Below are 21,796 nucleotides of genomic sequence, written 5' to 3' on the forward strand. Positions count from 1 at the left end.
CCCAGACTTGCCCGGGAGTATCCAGGAGCCTCTGGCGGAGGTGTGGGTCAGCAGTAGTCTGCTGCAGGGTTGGGGGCACTGAGTGCAGCAGCATGTGCATGAGACCTTTTGAAGGAGGTCGCCATTATCTTCATTACCTCCACGATAGTTTGGCCTCAGGTCAAACAACAGGGAGGGAACACAGCCCCACCCATCAACAGAAAATTGGATTAAAGATTTATTGAGCATGGCCCAGAATGGGAAAGACTAGAGATCTCTTCAAGAAAATCAGAGATACCAAGGGAACATTTCATGAAAAGATGGGCTCAATAAAGGACAGAAATGGTATGGACCTAACAGAAGCAGAAGATATTAAGAGGTGGCAAGAATACACAGAAGAACTGTACAAAAAAGATCTTCACGACCCAGATAATCACGATGATGTGATCACTGACCTAGAGCCAGACATCCTGGAATGTGAAGTCAAGTGGGCCTTAGAAAGCATCACTACGAACAAAGCTAGTGAAGGTGATGGAATTCCAGTTGAGCTATTTCAAATCCTGAAAGATGATGCTGTGAAAGTGCTACACTCAATATGCCAGCAAATTTGGAAAACTGAGCAGTGGCCACAGGACTGGAAAAGGTCAGTTTTCATTCCAATCCCAAAGAAAGGCAATGCCAAAGAATGCTCAAACTACCGCACAATTGCACTCATCTCACATGCTAGTCAAGTAATGCTCAAAATCCTCCAAGCCAGGCTTCAGCAATACGTGAACCATGAACTTCCTGATGTTCAAGCTGGTTTTAGAAAAGGCAGAGGAACCAGAGATCAAATTGCTAACATCCACTGGATCATGGAAAAAGCAAGAGAGTTCCAGAAAAGCATCTATTTCTGCTTTCTTGACTATGCCAAAGCCTTTGACTGTGTGGATCACAATAAACTGTGGAAAATTCTGAAAGAGATGGGAATACCAGACCACCTGACCTGCCTCTTGAGAAATCTGTCTGCAGGTCAGGAAGCAACAGTTAGAACTGGACATGGAAAAAAAAAAAAAAAACTCTGGACATGGAACAACAGACTGGTTCCAAATAGAAAAAGGAGTTCGTCAAGGCTGTATATTGTCACCCTGCTTATTTAACTTATATACAGAGTACATCATGAGAAATGCCAGGCTGGATGAAGCACAAGCTGTAATTTAGATTGCTGGGAGAAATATCAATAACCTCAGATATGCAGATGACACCACCCTTATGGCAGAAAGTGAAGAGGAACTCAAAAGCCTCTTGATGAAAGTGAAAGAGGAGAGTGAAAAAGTTGGCTTAAACCTCACCATTTAGAAAACGAAGATCATGGCATCTGGTCCCATCACTTCATGGGCAATAGATGAGGAAACAGTGGAAACAGTGTCAGACTTTATTTTTTGGGCTCCAAAATCACTGCAGATGGTGATTGCAGCCATGAAATTAAAAGATGCTTGCTCCTTGGAAGGAAAGTTATGACCAACCTAGATAGCGTATTCAAAAGCAGAGACATTGCTTTGCCAACAAAGGTTCGTCTAGTCAAGGCTGTGGTTTTACCAGTGGTCATGTATGGATGTGAGAGTTGGACTGTGAAGAAGGTTGAACGCCGAAGAATTGATGCTTTTGAACTGTGGTGTTGGAGAAGACTCTTGAGAGTCCCTTGGACTGCAAGGAGATCCAACCAGTCCATTCTGAAGGAGATCAGCCCTGGGATTTCTTTGGAAGGAATGATGCTAAAGCTGAAACTCCAGTACTTTGGCCACCTCATGTGAAGAGTTGACTCATTGGAAAAGACTCTGATGCTGGGAGGGATTGGGGGCAGGAGGAGAAGGGGACGACAGAGGATGAGATGGCTGGATGGCATCACTGAGTCGATGGACGTGAGTCTGAGTGAACTCCGGGAGTTGGTGATGGACAGGGAGGCCTGGCGTGCTGTGATTCATGGGGTCGCAAAGAGTCGGACAAGACTGAGCAACTGAACTGAACTGAACTGAGCAGGGCCCCGCCCATCAGAACAAGACCCAGTTTCCCCCTCAGTCAGTCTCTCCCATCAGGAAGCTTCCATAAGTCTCTTATCCTTCTCCATCAGAGGGCAGACAGAATGAAAACCACAATCACAGAAAACTAACCCATCTGATCACATGGACGACAGCCTTGTCTAACTCAATGAAACTATGAGCCATGCCATGTAAGGCCAAGCAAGACTCATGGATCATGGTGGAGAGTTTTGAGGAAACGTGGTCCACTGGAGAGAGAGAGAGATCAGAGATCAGTTGCTCAGTCGTGTCCGACTCTTTGCGACCCCATGAATCACAGCACACCAGGCCTCCCTGTCCATCACCAACTCCCGGAGTTCACTCAGACTCACGTCCATCGACTCAGTGATGCCATCCAGCCATCTTATCCTCTGTTGTCCCCTTCTCCTCTTGCCCTCAATCCCTCCAGGCATCAGAGTCTTTTCCAATGAGTCAACTCTTCGCATGAGGTGGCCAAAGTACTGGAGTTTCAGCTTTAGCATCATTCCTTCCAAAGAAATCCCAGGGCTGATCTCCTTCAGAATGGACTGGTTGGATCTCCTTGCAGTCCAAGGGACTCTCAAGAGTCTTCTCCAACATCACAGTGCAGAAGCATCAATTCTTCGGCACTCAGCCTTCTTCACAGTCCAACTCTCACATCCATACATGACCACAGGAAAAACCATAGCCTTGACTAGACGAACCTTTGTTGGCAAAGTAATGTCTCTGCTTTTGAATACGCTATCTAGGTTGGTCATAACTTTCCTTCCAAGGAGTAAGGGTCTTTTAATTTCATGGCTGCAATCACCATCTGCAGTAATTTTGGAGCACAGAAAAATAAAGTCTGACACTGTTTCCACTGTTTCCCCATCTATTTCCCATGAAGTGATGGGACCGGATGCCATGATCTTCGTTTTCTAAATGGTGAGGTTTAAGCCAACTTTTTCACTCTCCTCTTTCACTTTCATCAAGAGGCTTTTGAGTTCCTCTTCACTTTCTGCCATAAGGGTGGTGTCATCTGCATATCTGAGGTTATTGATATTTCTCCCAGCAATCTAAATTACAGCTTGTGTTTTTTCCAGTCCAGCGTTTCTCATGATGTACTCTATATAAGTTAAATAAACAGGGTGACAATATACAGCCTTGACGAACTCCTTTTTCTATTTGGAACCAGTCTGTTGTTCCATGTCCAGTTCTAACTATTGCTTCCTGACCTGCAGACAGATTTCTCAAGAGGCAGGTCAGGTGGTCTGGTATTCCCATGTCTTTCAGAATTTTCCACAGTTTGTTGTGATCCACACAGTCAAAGGCTTTGGCATAGTCAAGAAAGCAGAAATAGATGCTTTTCTGGAACTCTCTTGCTTTTTCCATGATCCAGTGGATGTTGGCAATTTGATCTCTGGTTCCTCTGCCTTTTCTAAAACCAGCTTGAACATCAGGAAGTTCATGGTTCACGTATTGCTGAAGCCTGGCTTGGAGGATTTTGAGCATTACTTGACTAGCATGTGAGATGAGTGCAATTGTGCGGTAGTTTGAGCATTCTTTGGCATTGCCTTTCTTTGGGATTGGAATGAAAACTGACCTTTTCCAGTCCTGTGGCCACTGCTCAGTTTTCCAAATTTGCTGGCATATTGAGTGTAGCACTTTCACAGCATCATCTTTCAGGATTTGAAATAGCTCAACTGGAATTCCATCACCTTCACTAGCTTTGTTCGTAGTGATGCTTTCTAAGGCCCACTTGACTTCACATTCCAGGATGTCTGGCTCTAGGTCAGTGATCACATCATCGTGATTATCTGGGTTGTGAAGATCTTTTTTGTACAGTTCTTCTGTGTATTCTTGCCACCTCTTAATATCTTCTGCTTCTGTTAGGTCCATACCATTTCTGTCCTTTATCGAGCCCATCTTTGCATGAAATGTTCCCTTGGTATCTCTGATTTTCTTGAAGAGATCCCTAGTCTTTCCCATTCTGTTGTTTTCCTCTATTTCTTTGCATTGATCTCTGAAGAAGGCTTTCTTATCTCTCCTTGGTATTCTTTGGAACTCTGCATTCAGATGCTTATGTCTTTCCTTTCCTCCTTTGCTTTTCACTTCTCTTCTTTTCATGAAGGGAATGGCAAAGCACTTCAGTATTCTTGCCTTGAGAACCCCATGAACAGTATGAAAAGGCTGCCGTCTAGGGAAAAGTGAAAGTGTTATTCACTCAGTTGTGTCCTACTCTTTGCTAAGCCATGGACTGTAGCCCATGAGGCGCCTCTGTCCATGGAATATCTTGTCCCGGCAAGAATACTGGAGTTGGGTAGCCAGGCTGCCGTCTAAGGGGTGTGCAAACAGACCCAGTTCCGGGAGAAGTTCACACCCTGGGGTTGACGTTACAGTACATCTACCTCCACATTTCTAGAGCCTTTTTTCCTTCCTTTTTGAAATTCAACTGGAAGATGCCAGTTTTGTGGTTGCTGTTTTAAGTACACCTCTGAATTTGCTTTATGAAGGCTTTGTTTCCTTGTTTGCAAAGGCAGGTGCTGAAACTCATACGTGCTTGGTGAAGTAAAAATCAAAGCAGCCTTTTTGGAAGGCCAATTGGCAGTATTTAAAAACGAAAGTATGCATTGATTTGTCTAGAAATATAACCCTAAGATATACTTCCGCATGTCCTAAAGATCCACTGTAAAACAATTTTCATTGCAGGTTTTTTTTTTTTGGTCATAGCAAATGGTTGAAATAGCCTAAATGTCCATCATTTGAGGGGCTAATAGTGTATTATGGTTCATTCATGAAGTGGAATGCTATGGAACCATTAAAGAGCATGGGTGAGTCAGAATGTTCTAAAATGGAGTAGTCATTACTAAATGAAAAAGCAAATAGTAGAATCATGTGTCTAGTATGCTTCCAGTCTGTGGGGAAAGAAAAAAATATACACTTGAATGTGCACTGAAAAATTTTGAAAGGATGTACAACCAAGTGTTCAAATATGTTGAATATTGCAGCAAAGAACTGGAGTGAAAAGTAGGCTTGTATTCATTATATTCCCTCTTGTTCTTTTTGAAATTTTCATATGTGTGCATTTTTCACTTGGGAAAAAAAAAAAAATGAAAACACCTAGCTACTTTGCTTTGTCTTTTTGTCTTGCATAAAAATCTCCCACATACAAAGGATCTAGAGTTAGATTGGATTCAAAGACAAGCTCTGTCATTTACCTGTGACCTGGAGGTCTCCCTAATCTATTTGTAGTATCTGGATTCAAAGACAAGCTCTGTCATTTACCTGTGACCTGGAGGTCTCCCTAATCTATTTGTAGTATCTATTTCATGGGGTTGCTGTGATGATTAATTACAGGATACATATCAGATAGTGCTTTCTCTGTAAATGTAAAAGTGTAATGATGATATAGTGAACATTTATTGAATGCTTACCACGTGTCAGGCACTGTATTAAGAGCTTTGTCTATATTAATTCGGGGCTTCCCAGGTGGCACAATGATGCAGAATCCCCCTGTTAATGCAGGAGATGCAAGAGACTTGGTTTCAATCCCTGGGTCAGTAAGATCCCCTGGAACAGGAGATGACAACCAGCTCCAGTATTCTTCCTTGGAAAATCCCATGGACAGAGAGCCTGGTGGGCTACAGTCCATGGGATCACAAAGAGTCAGACGTGACTGAGCACACACACATGTAGTAGTTCATTTAATCCTTATACCAACTCTATGAGACAAGTACTGTTTTCTTGTTTTAATTTCTATTTTATATCAGAGTATAGTTGATTAACAACGTTGTGTTAGTTTCAAGTGTACAACAAAGTGACTCAGAGATACAAATACATATATCTCTTTCAAATTCTTTTCCAATATAGGTTATTACAGAATATTGAGCCAAGTTCCCTGTGCTATACAGTAGGTCCTTTTTGGGAAACAGGTACTATTTTCATCCTAATTGTACAGATGGGGAAATTGAGGCACAGAAAGGCTAAGTAACTTGGCCGAGAAGACACAGTGAGCTAAGGATTTGAACCGAAGCAGTCTGGTTCTGTAGTCTGCGTTCTTCCCCACTTACCCAATGGGCCTGTCCCTACTGGGCAGACAGGTCTACTCAGGGCAGCATGAGGCTGATGAGAGGGTTGGTTCAGTTTCTAAGAGAAATGCTGAGGCTATTTGTAAATGTCTTATAAGCATTTGGCAATGCTTTCCTACCAACCTCACGTCAGAATGTTACAATCAGAGTGACATGTGGGGGTGTTTCTGCCGGCGTGTGTGGGGACTTTTCCCTCCGCCTGTTTCCTCCCAGCTGTGCCCTATCTGTACGTGTATCTGGAGTCACTGACAGGAGCCCTGCTGGGAAATCTTGACTGCAAGATGAAGCCAACAGGGACCCTGGAGTGTGGAAGGTGTGGGGGGACCTGTCTTTTCTGTGTCGATCATCTAACGAACACATTTGAACACTAAGAGCCATGCAGGACCTGCCCTCCTTCAAGAGAATCATTGAGGTGACAGTTTTGTCAGCCTGACCATCTCTGGGGACAGTATACCAGCTCTCTCAGGGTGGTCAAAACCTCGTATGTCTTTAGGTATGCATTTCCTTAATATTTAACCCAAATTCTCTCAGTTAAACATTTAATCCAACTGTAAGGTGCTGTTTTTGCTAGAAGAATAGCTGGTCTTTGGCTTCCTCATAATCTGTCTTTAAAAGAAGTGCCCTTGACAATGATGACATGATGAATTCAGCCACTGACAGACCCTGACGTTCTTAGGCCCCCAAGAGTAGGGTGTTTTCCTTTCTTTGTGTCCAGAATTACTCAGAATTATCTGAATACCTATTCCTCATGTCACTACTGTTTCCAAAGTGCTTCACAGGCATCTGCGTTCAGTTCGGAAATCCTGTTTTGTGCTGTCATCATCTTTCCTGTGTTCCAACTTTCCAAACTATTGATCAATTATTTACTCTGTCTGTAAGATTTCTTTCAGATTTCATTTTGAACAACCTGCTAGTCAAGAGATCTTTGGGGTGCTGACTTGAGACGGAAACAGACACCAGCTCCTTGGAAAGGATCGCCTTTCAGCTACTCCAGACTCCTTACCTTGCTCGACTACCTTAAGAAGCAAGTCGGGAGCCTTGAGCTGCTCTTTGAAGTTTGTCAAGTTCAACCTTGGCAGTACCAGGCTGCTCCTGATCTTCCTGGTCCTGCTCTTGCCAAGGGGCCAGGCTGCAGAGAAGAAATATGTCAAATCCTCCCAGCAAAGGTAGTGAAGGCAACCAGGCTCTCTTCCCTCGAAAGGAATCTAAGAGTAAATTATTTAACCTCACCTCCTTCTCACCTTTGTTTAAGATCTACCTCTTCTCATACTTGGCAATTTCAAATTACAGACAGACATTGTATTGGCTGAGGTAGCAAAGTACATTAGGTTTTATTCTAGAAAGGAAATGACGTGATGAAGCTGGTGCTTTTTCTAGCAACGTGCTGCTTGTGGGATCCTAGTTTCCCCACCAGGGGCTGAACCTGTGCCCCCTCCAATGGAAGCATGGAGCCCTAACTATTGGATCTCCAGGGAATTCCCCAACGCTGCTGGTGTTTTAAAAAACATCACTTAAAAAAAAAATATATATATATGTATATAAAACGTCACTTATAGAAATAAATATTTTCCATAGCAAGAGGTTATTCCCTAAGACCAAAATGCCTTGAAAATGTCACCCCTTTACAGTGAATAGAATATTTTAATTGTAATCTGCAGAAATGTTTCCTCCAATGTACTTTATGGGGACATCCATAGTATTATCTAATTCCCTAGATGTTCCTCTTCATTTTTCATAATAGAAATTGCTGGTAGGCATTGCACTTGAATGCCCTAGAAAGAAGGAAGGGGTCTTCAACTGATCATTACTCGTGTAGATCTCCGGAGGCTAGCTATGTAGGAATGTTTTTAATTTGCAAAGCACTGGTCTTCAGAAGCAGTGAAAGCACCAGAATTTAAGATTATAGAGCTTACCATTTTTCTTTATAACCTCCTTGTACTAGAGTTAGTAGGAAGAATGCATTTTCCCTCTCTGTAACAGAATAGAAAACTATTTGCGTCCCCTGTTCTCCTTAAGGTCAACGTCTTAATGTCTCACAATTGACTATCAACACTGCTATAGTGTACATGCAGCTATTCTACATGGTTCAGTCCTTTACACAGTTGCATTGAAATGCAATTATAACTTTTTTATACGGTATAATCCTTTTGTGATTAATTTCAACTTCATATTTCTTTTGTGGTTGATCTTGCTGAAACTGGGATTTGAAGTTCAAAATTTAGTATTGATCACTTTCATTATATGTCACACTGCTATTCTGAATCCAACCTTTCAGTTTTCCTGTTTAGTGTCTAGATAATTGTTTAGCTTTAGTACATTCTTAGAGTAGGTGGATTCTCTAATAAGACAGATCATTGAACACTTAGAGTTAACATTTTTGGGTTGGGAGAGTAGCATTAAAGAGGAAACTATTCTTAGGTGTAACTTTTGAACTGGTTAATAATACAGGATCAGGAAAATAAGTGAATGTTAGTCATTTACATTTTCTAAAAATCTTTGAAAAGAGTCCAATCAGTGTCTGGTTGAAAGGCGAAGGTACATTATGTGATGACTGGGTGATGACTTTTAAGACAAGAAAAAGAAAATAATAGTAATAAAGGGATTTTTTTTTTTTTCTGGACAGAATTGTAAATAATGCTATTTTCAGTTTTGCTACTTGAAATGGTCCTGTTTAACATTATTGTAAATGACTTGGAAGCAAGTACATAGTGATATTCTAATTGCAGGTAAGAATATATTTGTTTAATAAAATCACAAGATAATAGGGCTAAACTTGATGAATAGTTCATATGGATTTATGAGTCAAACATGTCATTATTTTTTTAAGAAAAGGTTATGTCTTGAGGTAAGGTGTTTCAGACTTACCCTTAGGATAATAGGGTTTGAATTCTTTTTTATGCCATAGGAAAAGAAACTGGAAAGCAAGATATTAGTGGGCTCAGTATTGGGAATAATTTTACAGGTATCCCTGTAGATTTGTGGATTAAATATCCTCAATTTTTGCTGATTACTCAATTTGGCTATCTCCTATTCTTAACCTCCCTACCTCCTCTGATTGGCAGAAACACATTCTTCTTAAGAGAAGCATTTATTGAGGCTGTCTGATAGCTCTAGAATAGAAAGTAGTGGATAAAAAATGGAATTTGAGGAGGAAGTCCATTGCTGTCTTGCCCCTTCTAAAAGTTTTCTACATTTCTTTTCTTTTATTATGGTAAAGATTTGAAATCCAGAGTGAAATACATCTCAAATCAATTTGTTCACTCTATGCATGTGTGTGTGTATTTATATATATATGTATATGTGTGTGTGTGTATATGTATGTATGGGTTTCCCTGATGGCTCAGTGGTAAAGAATTTACCTACCAATGCAGGAGACATGCTTTCAATCCCTGGGTCAGGAAGATCCCCTGGAGAAGGAAATGGCAACCCACTCCAGTATTTTTGCCTGGGAAATCTCATGGACAGAGGAGCCTGGCGGGCTGCAGTCCATGGGATCATGAAAGAGTTGGACACAACTCAGTGAGTAAACAGCAAACATCCTCCTTTCCAAAGTGAAAAGGAAGGACTTTCCAGGTGGCCCAGTGGCTAAGACTCTGCCTTCCCAATGCAGGGGGTCTGGTTTCAATCCCTGGTTAGGGAACTAGATCCCACATGCCTCAACTAAAGATCAACTGAAAATCCTGCATGCTTCAGTGAAGACTGAATATCCCAAGTGCTGCAATTAAGATGTGGCACAGTCAAATCAATCAATAAAAATAAATATATATATTTTTTAAAGTGAAAGGAGAGGTTTTTTTTTTTTTTTTAAATAAAAGAGTCTCTCTCTTTTAATTTTTACTTTATTTATTTGGCTGCACTGGATCTTAGTTGTGGCATGCAGGATTTTTTTTAGCTGTGGCATATGGGTTCTAATTCCCTGACCAGGGTTCAAACCCTGGCCCCCAGCGTTGGGGGTATGGGGTCTTAGCCACTGAAACAGCAGGGGAATCCCTAGAAGAATCCCTAGAAGAAGTTCTCCGTGACACTGATTTACCTATCAGGTAATCTGGAAAGAGGACATTAACATCTACATCTCCCAGAAGCCAGACTAGAAACGTGAAGTAGAAGAACTGGTATTTTTCATCTGTTCTAGTGAAAACATTTGGTGAATAGCAACAGTTCAATCAGCTACATGGCAGAGTATGACTTTTGATATTTATTAAAATGTTTTCTTGCTTTCAGCCATGTTCTCTAAATTCAGGCTTGTGCTTATTTGCATACAGGTCATATCAAAATAATCCATTGACTACCGCACTGGGGCTTCCCGTCCCTGTGATTTTCCAATGATGCCTCCCTGCAACAGGAGGAAGCCCAACTAGGAAGAGCACATTGTTTCCTCTCTCTGCTTCAGGGGAAATAAGGGATTTGCAGAGAAATTTAAGATGTATTCTGTAAACTGAGTTGTGAAGTGAAAGTAAAAGTTGCTCAGTCGTGTCCAACTCTTTGAGACCCCATGGACTATACAGTCCATGGAATTCTCCAGGCCAGAATAATGGAGTGGGTAGCCATTCCCTTCTCCAGGGGATCTTCCCAACCCAGAGATCAAACCCAGGTCTCCCACATCGCAGGCGGATTCTTTACCATCTGAGCCACCAGGGAAGCCCAAGAATATGGGACGGGGTAGCCTATCCCTTCTCCAGCAGATCTTCCCTACCCAGGAATTGAACTGGAGTCTCCTGCAGTGCCCACAGATTCTTTACCAGCTGAGCTATGAGGGAAACTGAGTTGACTCATTGGAAAAGACCCTGATGCTGGAAAAGATTGAGGGCAGGAGGAGAAGGGAGCAAGAAAGGATGAGATGGTTGGATGGCATCACCAACCTAATGGACATGAGTTTGAGCAAACTCCAGGAGATATTGAAGGACAGGGAAGCCTGGAGTGCTACTGTCCATCAGGTCAAAAAGAGTTGGACATGGACTAAACAACTGTGAACTTACACCAGTAGAGATGAGTTAAGACCAGAGACGTTTTCAGGCTGGGCCACTGCTTTCTGTTTGCAAAAGGAGTTGATCTGATTTTGGTTTAGCAGCTGAAAGACAAATAGCCTATTGAACAAACCCCAGGTGGATTTCAACTCCCTTTGGTGACAGTGGCATTCAAGAACGAACACAGTCAGACACTAGGATTTTTCATATGTCATTTATTTAAACCAAAATCAACTTATATTTTCAAGGGGCTGGATTTCAAAGATATAAAAAGAAATTCAAACCATTTTGTTCAATACCTATCTATAAAAAATGAAATTACATTTTGCGGGAGGAGTAGACCCTGTAACATAGGAAATTTCTTCACTGAAATTCAATTTTTTGCATGCAAAACCTAATTTCATTTTTGGATTGGCTGAAATGTTCAAGGAGCCCCGATGAAATATCAGAATTTGTTAAAAGTCAAGAAGTATAATCACGATTCAGACTACGTGAATGGTCAGCACGAGAGCCAAGGTAATGAAATCTTTGCAACCTTGCCTGTGTACAGCCACTTGATCTCTACTCTTTTGAAGCATTTTCAAAAGAACATTGTGTTATTTTGGTGACTAGCACAGGTTCTTGCTTATGTATAAAAATTGGACAAAATGGCTTATTTGCTTAACAATGTCCAAGTCTGTTGCATGTAGTTTGAAGGCTTTGCCCAAGAACCTGGCGGGAGGGAGTACTGTGGACACAGGTTTCAGAGGTGGGGCATTTTCAGATCATATAAAGTCCACTTTATAAAGCATTCTAATTTACCTTGTTTTTGGTGAGTCTGTATTTTTGCGTGTAAAGTAAGTTTTACAGATATGACGTAGAAATCAACAGTGGCAGTTACCAATTTTAAATGTGGGAAGAAAGACAAAGACATCACAGAAAACAAAGCTAAATGGAAGTTTGGATTTTGCACTTAAATGGGTCACTTAATAATTGTGTCACACTGGCGAGTTACCGAAGCTCAGGGAGTAGTTTTGCATTAGTGCAAGGGTGAAATGAAACCCACAATGCATTATTCTGATTTTCCCTACCCTGGAGAACTATGTAGGAAACAAAACTGACATGTTTGGCAAGATACCCACGTGGGTTAAAATCTATACAGATTTGTACATGTTTGAGAAGCTGATAACTCCTTTCATAAAACATACAGTCCCTGACCTGAACCTTTCAGAAGTGTATGATCAATCACAGTAAAAGGACTTGTAGTTTTCTGTATTTAAATCCCTTCCACAGGGGACAAGGTCTACCCACAAGCTCACAGGTACTAGAACATGTGTTGTTACAATGAAAATCAGAATGATATGCTTCTGAACTGCTTAATCACTCCCCCAAAGACAATTACTTCTATTCTGGAAGAAGCAGGACTCTGCAGTGAAAACACAGAGACCTGAAAGCAGTGCATTAATTATTTTATTAATTTCTTTTTACATTATGGGAAACATTCATCTATTTACAATTTTTTTTTGTCCGCACACAATCTAGGTAGATAAGCCTATGAAATTCCAATTCATAAAGCCATAAAAATGTTCCCCACCCCTCCATCTGAAAGCTTTCAAATGAATCTTTTTTTTTCCAAACCAAAATAATTTTTAAAAATTACATTTGGGAATTCAGATATGCTAGTGATTTACATTCCAGTTATTTAAAATATGCATCTAGACATGTTTTAAAAAAGAAATGGTAAATTCACAAGGATAAGGCTTAAATTAAAGTGGTAATGCACAGTAAAACATTAAGGAAACATCTATAAATAACAGAAATATAGTACAAATAAATTAGTTCTATTTACCATTTCAAATATTAAAAATCTTTAATCCATTTCTTCATCTCTCTTTACAAAAAGGTTATGTGAGTTGTATGGAAACATCTGCAAAAAATATAATAAATACTTAATTTCTTGGAACTTTTTTTTGATGTGGGAGACAAACTTCTTTTGTAATTCCCCCCTCCCCAAGAAAATACCCAAACACCTTTGTACCAAAGTTAAACAAAATAAGTAATTTTTCAGGGTACATACATTTTCTGTTATTAACTAAAAAACATTTCTACAAATTACATCAAAAAGAACAATGTAACAAGGGTTATGCTTATGGATGTCAGGCTTAAGAGGGCAAGTGATCAACAAGCAGTTTTATGTGGGGTCATGTCTTAACATCAATAATTAGCTTTTTATAAAGTGTTTGTACAATTGGTGTTTTTAAGGAAGGCAAAGGTCATGATGCCTGTAGGCATTCTGCTAAAAGATTTAAAATTCTTACCAAAAATAGCTTATGAATATACAAATACCATTCACGTAGACAAGATAAATAGGCCACCTCGTCTCTCTTAAAATATCCTGGGCTAAACCAGTTTCCAAAGAAAATATTGTAGGATGATCTTTAGAAATCTATTTCTCCATCCAAATCTTATCTCTCCCTCAGGGCACAGAGCTGTGGATGGGAACATGGGTCTTCAAATGGATGCTGTTTCCTTCACGTTAGTCTGTGAGTTCTGAGTCATTGTCATGGCTGAACATGACCATAGGCTACCCAAGGTGGCAGTTGGCCTTACCTGATACAAACTTTGTGTGACCTTCCCCGGCTGCTACAGAGTAAAGAAAACGTGTATTCTTTTTAAAACCAGAAAATACTTGAAGCTTAAATTCTCTATCTGCTCCAATTTTACGAAGTACTCAAAGGTGCTTTGTCCACTCTAGTTAAAAGTTGGTTTGTTTTTAAATAAGTTAGTAGCCCTTTTCTTGTAAACCTTAGCAGTAAACATTTGTGCCCTGTTTATAAAGATAGCTCAAAGCATCAATGGCTCTGAGAGGTAGCGAATTCTCTAGTGGTTTTAGATTATGTCCATGAAAATAGTTGTTGCCAGTACCCATCACTTCTCTTAATTTTTAAAATAAAATTAGCACCTGGCTATGAGAGTGTATTTTTTTTTTTAAGCGTCTCTGGTGCAAGTGTATCTGATATATCTTTTTAAAAGTCTTTCATTTTTCAATGATAATTTCTAACACTTTAGGGAGCTGGATAAAATGCCAGTGACCATGTAAGATCACCTCATTCTAAGTGTTTAAACTGCTAGGAGTAAGGGCATTTAAAGATAACTTCAGCTGGCCACAAAGGTCATACGCCATCCATCATGACTAAAAACAAAAATCAACCTTCTCTGCCAAATCCCTGGGTCTCTTCAGTGTTTAGGAACCGCGATGCTGTCCCCCTCCACGTGGCTGCTGAACCTTGCAGGTCAAATTTCTTTTCTCTCTAACTGGGACCTCAAGATGAGTGGCTGCTCTTTGAATGAGACAGCATGTCTACTGGGACAGAAAGCTTATTTGATGGGTTTGACACAGGACAAAATCCTGATTCGGGGGTGTAATAGGACTGTGGAGCAGTGAGGAAAGACTGATGGAGACAAACGTCTGCCCTATGAACTACTGGGTTAAAAGAGACCGAATGTGTAGCATTCGAAAGGGATGATGGGAAAATCCCGACTCTTCTCAGAAAGCAGGCCGGCTGCCATTTACAGCACTTGGTAAGCAGAGATGTACTTCTATCTGTGTAATTAGGTAGGCTCCCCCCCTCCCCAAGATGGACACTAACAAAGTAATGGAACCAACACTTTCCCCTTTAAAGACCTCCCCCCGCCCACCACCACAACAACAATATAATATACATAGTACAAGAAAAGTTGAGAAAACACTTCAGGTCTAAATTGTCTTAAGAATAGGACAAAAGAAAAAAATCCCTTATGTAGTCTCTTAAGCTAGCAGTGCTTCCTTGGTCTTGCTTTTCCTGTCTTCATTTTATTGCCTTTCGGAATAGATGGATGTCCCTGAAAGATCAAATTGACAATCTTCTGCTGAGTGAGACATTTGAAGCAGTGACTGATGACACAACAGTGAGGCAGTTTGTGCAGCTGTGAGCGACGCAGGTACCCGCACCCCACCCCCTCCCCCCCCCGGGCACCCACTACACATCCTGGTCCCCCCGCGCCCAGCCCCTCTTCGTCCCCTCTCGGCGTGTCACTCCCGGACTCTGGTGACAGGGTGTGATGTCTGAGGCTGGACATCAAGCGCTCCAATCTGCTCGCCCAAAATAGGAAGCGTGTCGGGGAAATCAAAGGGATCGGAGCCCTAGTTTCTTTCGCGTGGAAGACGGCGAGATCCCTAGGGACCCCCCCCCCCCGCCCCCCGCCCCGCCCCGCGGGATCCTGGATGTCTGAGATACCCTACAGTTGGATATTGCTGGAATCTAGGGACGGACTAGCTCGAGGAGGACGGAGGATGGCTGGCGGGTGACCTAGAGAGGGGCCGCGTCTACGCGGGTGGGCAGGCGCCGGGGAGGCGGCGGCGGCGGCGGCGGCGGCGGGAGCGCGGCGGCCGGGGCCTCAAAGCCGGGTCTGCGCCTCGGGGATGTAGATCTCGATGCTCTCGGCGCTCTCGGTGGCCGAGTTCTGACGGACGGACGCGGCGCGCTTGGCGGCCATCAGGCGCTTGCGGGCCTCCTGGCGCTGCGAGCTCTCCAGCGAGCGCTCCCGGATCAGCGGCGCGGGGCCCTTCGCCGGCTTCTTGGGCACTGGAGGAGGGGCCCTTCGCTCCTGATCAAAGCAGAAGGTTCAGGACATTACACAGCTTCTCAGGACAAGCTTGGGGGAAACTGGGATAGGTCAGTAGTTAGCACACACTTTTTTTTTTTTTAAGCCTAAGGGTGGTTAAGTTAGTTCTGATCTGCACACTGTATACATATTTACACACACACACACACACACACACACACACACACACACACACACACACACACACATATGTATTGGAGAAGGAAATGGCAACCCACTCCAGTATTCTTGCCCGGAGAATCCCGTGGACAGAGGAGCCTGGTGGGCTACAGTCCATGGTGTCTCAAAGAGTGAGACATGACTGAGCTACTGAGCACATAAAATGTATATATATTTTTTCCTAGTATTCTGGCTTGGGTTTTCAAAAAGATGCATGAGGGAAAAAAATACTCTGAAGTTTAAGGCCAAGGGTAAAGCTGGAGGGCAGAACTAGTCTCTCCAAGGGAAGGATATGGGTATTTAAAATCTAACCAGCTCTCGCCCCCGCCCCTCGCCCCTCACTTCACCTAAAGGCTGCAGCTTCCAGCACATTTACTGTGGTTTTTCTCTGGAGGCTCCAGACTCTTTCGGATGCCAGAGATGGGAAGGAGAGGGCAGCGGTCGCCTCTTAGATTCTGCATCCCCTCTAAGCAGGGCGGCAGCGTGTGGTACCAGCTGGGTTCAGAGTTTAAAAACATCCCTGCCCTCTCCCCCAGCCCACCCAAACCTAAACAGCCAAACGAGGAAGAAGCAATTGTTAAAACTGTGTTCGTTTAGCTTTGCTGGTGTCCCAGTGAGTTACACCCATTTACACATCACACACAGACACACAGAGATGTGCTCGGCAGGGTCACCCTGGAGGGAGTTCCTACCCTTGGGGGTATGGAGTCAGCTCCTAAAACATCCTGCTGGACCATCACGAATTAGGGGCCTCGGGGTGACCTTGGTGGACCGGAAGGCTGTTTCGTCATAGGGACAGACATTGCGCCATGACAACTGAACACAAGACTGAAAGAGGCCATTCCTGCTTCCCTCCCCCACACCCGGGGCAGCAGCAAACTAGAAACCAGTGGGCTATTTTTAAATGCCACTGCAAAAACAAGTCATTCATAACTTGGACTGGAAAAAAAAAAGTACAGTGGGAAAGGGATCTAAATCACAAAGGATTTTTAGGAAAAAGATAGTGAGTTTTCAGGCTGCAAAAAGGTCCATGTGAATCTGATGATTTCATCTTTTAATAAAATACCTTAAATTCTCATAAACCTAAATGTGAGAAGTATCTTAAAATATGGATTCCATGATTCTCCAAAGGGCACTCTCTGTGTTCCTCCTTTGCTGGCCTTCGTGGAGTGCCTAGTTACCCTTATTGCAGTGGAGTTGCCCGCCGGTTGTTTAAGGTGGAGTCTCGTGTGGATAAAAAAAAGGAAGCACAGAGTGCAAACTGTATTCCACCAACTCTGATTGCGTTTGTTCATTGTTTCCCCTCCAGTTCATGGGGTGATGCAAAGCTCTGATCACAGATACCATGCATGAAGATTTAGAAATCAAGTTAATAATGATTTATAGTATAACTGTCACTAGGTACCATATATCAATTCTTAGCTTCACTCCTTTTGGACATTTAAAATCTTCATGATTGGGACACTCAGTAGATACTTTTGAAAGTACGATTGTTGAAAATGTTTTAGTCATATTTTCCTTTCCTTGCATAGTTTATTTTTTTTTAACAACAATTTTAAAAAATTGATGAATAAGTAATTAGATGGTTAGCTCTAGAAAATCAGTTACCAGTTATGTGTACATCTGTAATGTTTTCTTAAAACCAGACCAATTTAAAAGCTTGTTTAGCAGACAGTTTTAAACTCAGATTAAAGAAAACTAGAATGAATGCAAATGTTTGGCTACCCCAGTGAGAAGCCACACAGGCATCAATGGTACTTTGATGTTTCATACCAAAACCCGCCAGGTGGATGGTGACAGAATTGGAGATGAGGGACAGTGATGAGAGTGGTGGCCCCTTCAGTTATGCACCGGCTCTTAGCATTAGATTTCTCCTGGGAGCCCAGGGACTCCAAGAACTTTGATATTATGATGGGCAGCAGCAGAATGGACTGGACTGATAGGTGAAAGGATCAGGAAGAGGCATCACAGAAATGGCTGTGCCTGACTTCAGAAGTTGAACCTCTCAGAATCATTTGACCTCAGGCTGTAGGAAAGCAAAGGGTTAAAAATGTCATGCATCTCCGGTCAGCCTAGGAGGGTGGACATTGGATACCTGGACAAGCCTGGTGGAGCCACTGTAGTCAAATGTGAAAACTGCAGTTTATTAATTCAAGTAAAAGAATTTGAGTCTTTATTTCTAAGCTCTTGCATGAGGAACCCAGTGAGCAATACTCCCCAAGGCAAATCAACCAAAGGTAAAACCTTTTTTTTTTAAAAAAAGATCCCAACATTTATGATTACTGTGAAACTATACGGTGTTTATATTTTTAGACTTGAACAACAGTGGTTTCTTTATTACTATATTTATGAAATGATTATCAAAGTCGGTTAGTTTGCAGGGCTTCCTATTTTCTCGGAAACACATTCTAGGGGTGTAAGGAAGTTGTACTCTTGCTCTATGTAATCATGCACTGAAGATGTCATTTATTTTAGTTTAAAAAGCAAAATGGAGGCAGTTCCTTCCAGTGACTAAAATGGTTTAACTTAAAGTTTAATTAACAAAAAAAAAAAGCCACATTCCCATTTTCCAATTCACAGACAGGTTTTTCTTTAAAAATATGCCTGAAACATATTACAGATAATATCCCAAATGATTACTATGTAAACATTGTCATTACAATGAAATTAATATGATTTCAGCTCCATTTCACATTGTAAACAACAAGACTGAGAGCAGAAGCCTATTTAGACTGTCCAGTGTTTGTGCAGGTTTTTAAATGAACCATACAAAATCTACATTGTTCTACCTTCTTGTCAAGAGGATCCATCTGTTTCCAATTATTGGCCTTTAACTGATGAAGTTCATCAAATTTCATACTAATGTTTTCTATGGACAACTGCAGCATGTCCCAGAACCCTGCCAGATCCTGAGAGGTGGGCCTTGGATGAGCATTGGGATTCTGTGCAAGAGAAAGAAAAACAGTCACGCTTTAGAAGCGATGTTTGTGACAAGCCCAGGATCAACGCGGCATTTTCAAATACTTCAAATAACAAAAGGAGGATGAGTTCCTTTTAGTTTTCAGATAGGAGAGAAAAGTGAAGTTACTGATGGTGCTATGCTGTGCTTAGTCGCTCAGTTGTGTCCGACTCTTTGTGACACCATGGATTGTAGCCTGCCAGGCTCCTCTGTCCATGGGGATTCTCTGGGCAAGAATACTGGAGTGGGTTGCCATGCCCTCCTCACTGATGGTACTTTTATTTATTTATTTTATATTTTATAGGTATATGTATATATGTTTTATGGGGCTTCCTAGGTGGCACTAGCGGTAAAGAACCCACCTGCCTCGGCAGGAGACATAAGAGACAAGCGTTCGATCCCTGGATGGGGAAGATCTCCTGGAGGAGGGCATGAGAATAAACTTATATAAACTTATACTTATGGGTCTGAAAGAGTCGGACACTACTGAGCGACTGAGCATACATGCATACATTATATATATATATATACCTCTATATATTCACCTTTATTAAGAACTAATTGACAAATAAGATTATAAGATATTTAGAATGTACCGTGTGATGATTTGGTATAGACACACCTTGCGTAAGGACTTCCCCATCGAGTTTAGCAGCACATCATCACATCACATCTTTATCCTTTTTTGTGTGTGTGAGAGAACATTTATCTTCTATTCTTTCTTAGCAAAGCTCAGTTAGACAATACAGTGTTATCAACCGTAGTCACCATGTTCTAATTAGATCCCCAGACCTCATTCATTTTATAGCTGAAAATCTTTATCATTTTACCAACGCCCCCTCCATTTCCCCTACCCCTGAGCCCTTGGCAATCACTTTTATACTCTCTCTATGAATTTGGCTTTAAAAAAAAAAAAAGATTCCACTACAACGATAATTTTATACAGTCATTTTATACACATTTGAGTCAGTGATTCTCAATGCCAAGGTAAAATTCTTTTGTAATACAGCATCTATCAGTATGGTATGGTGGGGAGTCTAAACATTTGGAAAAAACCCAGAATGTGTGATATATGCCAAAATGCATTTAAAACTATATTTAAATGAAAATACCATATTACAAAAAATACAGTCTATTGTTATTAGAGTCAGTATTTGACTCCATGGCATCCAACATACTCAGAGAACAGATAAGGAATCTAAATAAGATTCATTTTAATATTTACATTGAGTGAAATAATAGGGCAAACAAATGATAAGTAATAAAAGAATTAAATTTTCAAAGTATTGTGTGTTTAACAATTAAGATATTTCTAATATCAGAAGTCATTTTATCATATAAGTACTTGGACATAATCATTTGGAAATGAATTGGTTTTAAATTGACCATAACATAATACGGCAAACATGAGAACACTTGTCCGTATGTACACATAGATTTCTGTGCATTTGCTAGATAATATTAAACATTCTTTGATGTGTGGATTGACTTTCTTTGCCCTCATTCACATATCCCTGACAAGCACTAGAGAGTAGGAACCACGAATTTATATGATCTGAGGCAGAAAAGCCATAACTAAGAGACTGAAGGTATTACTACCGGCAACAATAGCTAAAGGTATTCATGGGCAGATAGGTGGGGCTCATACTTATCAGAGGTTTCTATTGAGGTTCCATTTGGTTACCTCTGGGTATCCCAGGCAATTGGAAAGACTGTGAAATCTCATGCCATATAATAACTTGAGGCCCATTCTTACTTTTAAAACAACCCTAAAGAAATGACATCATCAGAATTTCAGAAAGCACAGGGTCAGTGACCATCAAAGTTAATAGATGGGAAAAAATACTTTTTAGCCTTTTAATGGATGGGTATTATTGGTCTGATTTCAAAATAAATACAAGAATGTATTTATAAACTTATACTTTAAAAATTACCCATAGTTCACTGGAATAATTAAATTCTAAAATTTTAAGTATTTGGTTCACTGTTAAACTCTATTCCAGTGACACCTGAATTGACAAGAGGGCTTCACTGTAGCATTTTGATATAGTAAACTCGAATGTTTCTTAATATCTAGGTTCAGAATAGACAGATAATAACTTTGACAAAGTACCTGTCAACTGGAGTTTTATGATCTCACAATATATTACCTTATCTCATTTGTAATTAAAAGCTAAATTGCGAAAAAAAAAAAAGCTAAATTGCTTATACCTGAAGTTCACTAAAGCCTTCTAGGTCCCAAGCCCTGTTGTTAAACTGTGTTAGTGCATTAATACATAGAATGATAGCATTTAACTCTGTAGTAACATGGGAAATTTGTTCCTTTCCCACCAGGAATCTCTTTGCCCCCTCATCATCCAAGGGATGAATGGGGAAGCAGAGAGAAAGAGCTTGGGTGCTCAGCCAGTCTCTTAATCAGTGGCTCCTGTGACACCCAGCAAAAGTAGTTGCGAAACTTGCTTCAGTCTGAACCAGGTCACTTGGAGGCCAGAGGTGACAGAGGATGAGAAAGATAAGGAGGGCCAGTTTGAGAAATATGGCTTTATATGAACTTTTTAATTTAAAGAGTTAAAGAATAATATGAATTTAATATGAATTAAGATCTGTGACATGTGAGCAAGTTTACAATTTAGAAGGAATTCTGTACCTGACACATAGTGAAGCTCAATAAAATATTTGTTAAATCACTGATCAATACATTTACTAATATATATTATCTCATAATTCAGAATAGAATTTCTGAGAAGGTAAAAGACGGGCCAGGTCATTTTTGCTGAGGAAGGGGAAAACAAACTATATGTGTGGGAGGTGGGGGTGAGGAGGCAAGAAAGAGGTTTCAGAAAGAAAAGCCTGGTGAAGGGGAACAAGAGCACTGACTTGTGCAGACTTTATATCTGCTCTTGGTTGAGTCTTGTCTAGACAAATCCCTTTCAGTCTGTATTTGTCCTTGTTAACAACAAGATGTGGTTAGAATGCTAAAAAAAAAAT

The 21,796-nt window shown here is 41.0% G+C and overlaps 1 protein-coding gene across 13 annotated transcripts in view; it reads right to left on the minus strand.

The window, feature by feature from the left end:
• Positions 1–12,477: 12,477 nt before the first annotated feature.
• DLGAP1 (DLG associated protein 1) overlaps positions 12,478–21,796 on the minus strand; it is a 793,561-nt gene continuing 784,242 nt past the window's right edge. For 10 of the 13 annotated variants that reach the window (XM_086373120.1, XM_086373122.1, XM_086373121.1 and 7 more), the window contains 2 exons: positions 18,639–18,791; positions 12,478–15,672 (listed from right to left, as the gene is read on the minus strand). In XM_086373120.1, coding sequence (XP_086229246.1) covers positions 15,463–15,672; positions 18,639–18,791 — 363 coding nt within the window. In that variant the 3' untranslated portion in view covers positions 12,478–15,462. Of the gene's footprint in view, positions 15,673–18,292; positions 18,792–21,796 lie in introns of those variants that run through there. The other 3 variants (XM_086373132.1, XM_086373133.1, XM_086373128.1) reach the window with 1 other exon arrangement.

Source organism: Bos grunniens, chromosome 24 (assembly GCF_055505025.1).
Source record: "Bos grunniens cultivar Pamir isolate PY7600 chromosome 24, Bosgru_T2T1.0, whole genome shotgun sequence".
Classification (NCBI taxonomy): Eukaryota; Metazoa; Chordata; class Mammalia; order Artiodactyla; family Bovidae; genus Bos; species Bos grunniens.